Consider the following 6,000-nt stretch of genomic DNA (forward strand, 5'->3'; position numbering starts at 1 on the left):
GCCAGGGACTGCTATAAACTAATTAACAATTTTACAACAATCTTGGCTGGTTAGCTCAGTTGGTTAGAGCACAGTGTTGTAATACCAAGGTCAAAGGTTGGATCCCCTTACCAGCCAGCTGCCAAAAAAAAAAAAAAAAAAAAAACCCCAATAACAACGCTATGGGGTGTGTACTATAATTATGCCTATTTTACAGATGAGAACATTGAGGCTCAGAGTGGTTGAATAAGTTGCCCAAGTTCACATGGCTAGTGAGTGATGGAACTAGCTGCAAGTCTAAATTCTTAATGACAATACTGTAGTTTACTGGAAAGTTATAAAAGGCTTCACAGAGAAGAAAAATAGATTATTCTAACAACTTTGGAAATGAGGCCCAGGAAGACTCAGTGAATTTTCCCAGATCATATTGTAGCAGATGATGTAGTCAGAACTATGTCTTCTGAGGGACAAGTCCATGCAAGATTTTACACCTGCCTGTCAGGCCTGAGCCGACTGCTTTCTCAGGTCACTAAGTGCTTATATTCCCAGTCTGCTTTCCTTCCTTTTTCAAGTGTGCACCACCAGGCATTTCAAAACATCCCCATACAAAAAGCCTTCTGTCCTTTTATAGAAACTTGAGAGGGAACCAGCAATGGTGATTTGCTAAGGAAAACTTCTTTGGGAGATGAACATAAATCAAGCTTGGAGTTCTGAACCCTGGCGGTCAGCCCATCCTTACCCTCTGAACCTATCAAGTAACTGTTCCAGATGCCAAGAAAAGCTGCTGGCCCTATTTCTGCTTCTGCCTTCACCCCAGGGGAGCTCTGTGTGAGCCAGCCATTTGTTTTTACTCTAGTGCATGCAAGGCAGAATTAGCACCAGATTCTTCCCTCCTTCAAAGGAAATTCCAGTGCTTTGGGTTTTTCCTCCATTCAGGGTAGCAGTGATGGAAAGTGCCTAGTCAAAGTAATGACATTCTGAATATAACAGATATCATCATTGTATTTTCCTCCGGGAGAGAAATGTATTGTAGAGGTGAAACTTCAAATTTCTTATCTCATAACTAGACATCCTCATCAGTGAGTGTCAACCTGGATGTAAGAATTCCTAATCTTTTGTACTTTTCATGGGAGCATTTGGCTCCTACTGGCTGCCTGGGGAGTAATTTTAGCATTATGAGCATCTAGGTCCTGTCAACAGGTTGAGGGAGCAGTTTATTCATACAGATAGTGAGAGGGGCATAGATGGAGGTGGTCACTTAAAACAGAAGCAGACTTCTCCTGGTAGCCTTTCTCCTCTGGCTGTAGTTAAAGGTTCTGTCTGTGTGTTTGTCTCTGTGCATATGTGTGTGTGTGCGTGCAGAGAGGGCAACCATTTCCTAAAAGACCATTTTTGTGTTTTTACCTTTCTGATTTTTCTCTATCCTAGTCTCTTTTTAGTGGAATGAGAAGGTAGGAAGACGGTCAAGAGAATGTGAGTTACCCAAAGTTATATATAAAAATATATCTATTCTACTGACACAAATTTAGGTTTCTTTGAAATGATACCCAAGTCTTTCTCTAAGAACCCATGCCAGTGTATGTATGAGAATTCGCACTGTGCAACGCAGTTGCCACCAGCCACATGGGACTGTTAAAATATAAATTTTAAAAAATTTAAATATGAAGTTTAGTTTTTCACTCACCCTAACCACATTTCAAGTGCTCAACTACATATGACTCATACCTACCTTACTAGTGCATATATAGAACATTTTCATTATCACAAAAAGTTCTTTTGGACAGCTCTGCTGAGCACTGTAAGTGGAAGAGGTCCCTAGAAGGTGCAATGTGATCTCTGTCTTCAGGAACCCAGGCAGTCAGACCAGCTCAATAAAGACAGGTAGAACCAGCCTTCACTACTAGGTTAAAAATTGCTTATGTTGCCTGAAGATGCAATGGCCGTTCTTATAGCAGTGTGAAGGAAGGAACAGATGTTTGGGGACCAGAAGAAAGAGGAGAAAAGGAGCATGTACACATAAAATAAACATAGATTTCTCTGCTGATTGGGTCATGGTTAGTATTGATGTACGAAGTCTGGATAAACATCAAACTTCAGCCAATTGCTTTGGATTTAATGCCATCCAAGCCTTTTATTAAACATAAAGAAGGACCAGTTTTTTTTTTCCCTCATATCTGTAACAAGAAGTGAAATCACCTGCAAAGGTCATCAGGAAGGAGCCTGGGCCTGATTGGTGACAAGGTGGGATGATCAGCCCTTGAATGACAAAGAATGACTGTATGGTGTAGATCAATTACATATGTACTTCAAAAAAATCTTCTGAAATCCATCAGTATTCTGGACATTGGACTGATTGTCTCTGGGAAGTGTAACAATAATTGTCAGGAAGTAAAAGAAAAAGAAAAGTTCTGCCTTTTTGAAAGACTCTCTTTTTTATAAAAGCCTGTACTCATTTTATAACTAGTGTTTCTTTCTCTCCATCCCCCTGTCCCTCTCTCTCTTTCTCTCTTCCAGATCTTCAGGGGCCTAGAAATCTGTTGCTATGGGCCCTTTACCAACATGCCCACAGGTAAGGGTCTGAGAGAACTGCAGAGTTCCACTCTTACATGGTGGAATGTTATAGGCTAGATCACCTTCCTGGGGTTCCTCAGATTGGTGAGATGTTCTAGAGGTTATTCTATTTCTCCACTACCCTCCAGACAAAATGGCACCTAAATGTTATCCTATAGCAAAAACCTAGACATTATGCCCCTTCTCAAGAGCACAAAGGTGGTGAAGAGTTAGGAGCTAGGGCATAGTGTATTCTGTGCTCAGATGAGGGTTGAGCTGCTGTTTGGGCCCATTGGACTAAGCAAGGAAGGGAATACTAAATCAGGGAGAAGAGACCTTTGGTTTTGTAAACATCAAGAAAGAATTCTGCTCTTCCTTAATCATCTTAATTCAGAGTAGAAAGCACAGCAGCTGCGTAAGCCCTGTGGGTGTGAGGCCCCACACAGGCCCAGAGCAGGGGAAGACTCTTGATGAACATTTTCTAATTAAACTTGACACTGAGTGTGATGTTATATTTAGGACTGTTGTGGGGCTCAACCCTGGAGTTGTGTGGCACTGAACCATTGATGTGTGTATGGATTTGTTTTGTTCTTTTCAAAACAAAAGCTACTACACACTTCTGCCTCCTGTGCCCCACTTCTGCCCCAGGGACTTAAGTCCTCTTACTCAGAGAAAGCCCTTAGCATCTGGTCACCAGCAGATGAGTGGCAGCAAGAGAGACTGACAATGTAATTTTGCTCCCATCTTGTGTATTGGTTATTGATTGAATTTGTATGAAATTTCCAAGTACCACTCAGGGATTTCTCACTGTTTTTATACTTTAGTATAGCAAAGACCAAGGTATCTAGAGGTATCATTTTGGTGGTTAATCAACCTCACTTTGAACAGACAAACAGGAGCGCCTCAGCAATTCCCAGAAATAGGCTAATGGGAAAGAGCAATATACATGGATGCCTTGAAGAGCACATTCATAGGGGCCCAGAAGATCTCCATGGGTCAGTTTTGCTGATTTTCCAGGTGCAAATGGAACATCTCTATTATCTCTTCTGATTTCTCTTCCCCCAAGTATGTTGATTCCAGCTCAGCATGTATCCTTTCCCCATGGATATGCTTAGTTTCTGACCATGATGACGTGTATTTTTTTTTTGACTAGATGAATTATCTTCCTGTCTCTTAACATTCACAGTAATTACCACCAAGTATGATGCTCTCAGTGGTTGTGATTATCATTTACCAGCACAGAATTAGGATGCAACGAGGGAGGGAAGGAAGGTGGGTGGTTTTTTGCACAATCTTAGCCAGCAATTTGGCAAATTAGTGGAAATTAGATCTTGAGTATTTTGTTTTTCTTTCAGTCTTTTATTTGAGAAACTATCAAGCCTTACTGCCAAGTGGCCTTATGGAGATTAATAGCAAGAGTAGATGGCAGATCAGTGTCAAATTGACTTAGAATCCATACTTCTAGTATGAATTCTAGTTTAAAGCCTTTCTGTTCTTTGGAGCAGAGAGACAGGGACTCCCACAGTCTTGCTGTAAGCCTTCATCCAGAGGAGTATGGGGTAGAGGGCCCAGGTTAAGTATGCAGATTACTGTGGTGATTTTAGGTCTAAATATCCTGTTTAGATCAACTGGAGTGGTTGGTGCAGCTGTGTGGGGCTTCTGTAGTGAAGGAGTTTTCATCATTCACCTGTGGCACAGTAAGTATTTGGTACCCTGTCAGAGAGGGAGGACACAATATTCTCTCCTGTAATTGAGCAAGGATGGTACCAATCAGTCCCCGTGGACCCCCCTACTGTAGCCTCAGGAGCCTTCTCTGACCACATTGAGAGAAGACTCCATCTGTAAGGGATGAGTAAGGACTTGGGAACTATAAGTATTTAACATACTGAGGGAAGGCTCTTCCCTTCTAACCATTTTTGCCATGTGCCTTTCCCCCTTCTTTCTGTGGCTGCCCCCAGAGTAGTCTGTTTTAACAATTATCAAGAAATGGTGAAGTGACTGTTCCAAAAGTCCTATTCTGACACTCTCCATCCTCTTTCCTTCCTGGGGATGCAGGATGCTCACCCAATTGTGGTCGTGCAGCCAGACGCCTGGACAGAGGACAATGGCTTCCATGGTAAGGTGCCTGCATGCACTGTGTCACATGGAGTCCTGTTGGATAGGTTTGGTTCACCACTCATTACCTGGTGCTTGAGTAGCAAAGTTCTTGGCACATTTTAAATATTTGTTGAATGAATGGCTAAGGTGTCTTTTTTTTTTTTTTTTTTTTTTTGTCTTTTTTTGTGACCGGCCGCACCGCGCTCACAGCCAGTGAGCGCACCGCACTGGCCATCCCTATATAGGATCCGAACCCGCGGCAGGAGGGCTGCTGCGCTCCCAGCGCCACACTCTCCCGAGTGCGCCACAGGGTTGGCCCCTAAGGTGTCTTTTAAAATTTTTTGTTGTTTGTTTTATATTTTAAAAATAGTGCATGACTATTTTCATTGGGGGAAGTTTAAATATGAATGTTCATTACAGGGCCAAGCCGTGGCGCACTCGGGAGAGTGCGGCGCTGGGAGCGCAGCGGCGCTCCCGCTGTGGTTTCGGATCCCATATAGGACTGGCCAGTGCACTCATTGGCTGAGTGCCAGTCATGAAAAAGACAAAAAAAAAAAAAATGAATGTTCATTACAGAAAATATAAACCAGCACAAAAACAATAAAATAATCCAGGTAGTCCCACCACTAGGAGATGATCATTATAAAATTCTACCAGGCTTGTCTGTATGTACTCGTATGTACAAATGTGATCCTACTCGTCATACTATTTTTGTATTTTCACTTAAGATATTGCAAACATTTTTCCACATCATTAAATTGCAATGCTCTTTTACTCTCTCTGGTGGCTTTTCCTTTAACAGATTGAAGTTTATGTTAATACAGTTGCCAGAGGCTATAGGCTTTTGCTTGACAGGAACAATATGGCTCCTACCTGATTAACCCTAAGAACTCATACAACCAGGTCCCTGGAATAGATTAACTGGAATCTGGCCTGGGAGAATGTGAATTGACACTAATCTCTGTTTGTGTTCTCTGTCTCCAGCAATTGGACAGATGTGTGAGGCATCTGTGGTGACCCGAGAGTGGGTGCTGGACAGCGTAGCCCTGTATGAGTGCCAGGAGCTGGACACCTACTTGATACCCCAGATCCCCCACAGCTGCTGCTGATTACAGCCAGCCACATGTGTAGAGCCACAGGACCCCAAGATGAGCTTAAGAAGTGGCATTTCCAGGCACTCTCACTCTCAGTCCTTCCACAGTCCCAGTTACTAAATATTTTATGTACATTGGCCTGAAAAGAAGTTCTGGCTACGTAAGTGTCCCTTAAAATTTTTCTGCTTCAAGTCTCCCTTTGAAATCTGCCATGTGCACAAAATTGTGATAATTTTCACCTGAGAAGAAGTTAAAACCATTTAAATCCCAGCAACTGAGC

The 6,000-nt window shown here is 42.5% G+C and overlaps 1 protein-coding gene across 1 annotated transcript in view; it reads left to right on the plus strand.

The window, feature by feature from the left end:
* The window catches only part of BRCA1 (BRCA1 DNA repair associated), a 62,223-nt gene extending 56,488 nt beyond the window's left edge, over positions 1–5,735 (plus strand). The window contains exons 18-21 of the mRNA XM_063113173.1: positions 2,494–2,548; positions 4,153–4,226; positions 4,585–4,645; positions 5,611–5,735. Coding sequence (XP_062969243.1) covers positions 2,494–2,548; positions 4,153–4,226; positions 4,585–4,645; positions 5,611–5,735 — 315 coding nt within the window. The remainder of the gene's footprint in view (positions 1–2,493; positions 2,549–4,152; positions 4,227–4,584; positions 4,646–5,610) is intronic.
* The last annotated feature ends 265 nt before the right edge of the window (positions 5,736–6,000 follow it).

The sequence above is a fragment of the Cynocephalus volans genome, chromosome 10, assembly GCF_027409185.1.
Source record: "Cynocephalus volans isolate mCynVol1 chromosome 10, mCynVol1.pri, whole genome shotgun sequence".
Classification (NCBI taxonomy): domain Eukaryota; kingdom Metazoa; phylum Chordata; class Mammalia; order Dermoptera; family Cynocephalidae; genus Cynocephalus; species Cynocephalus volans.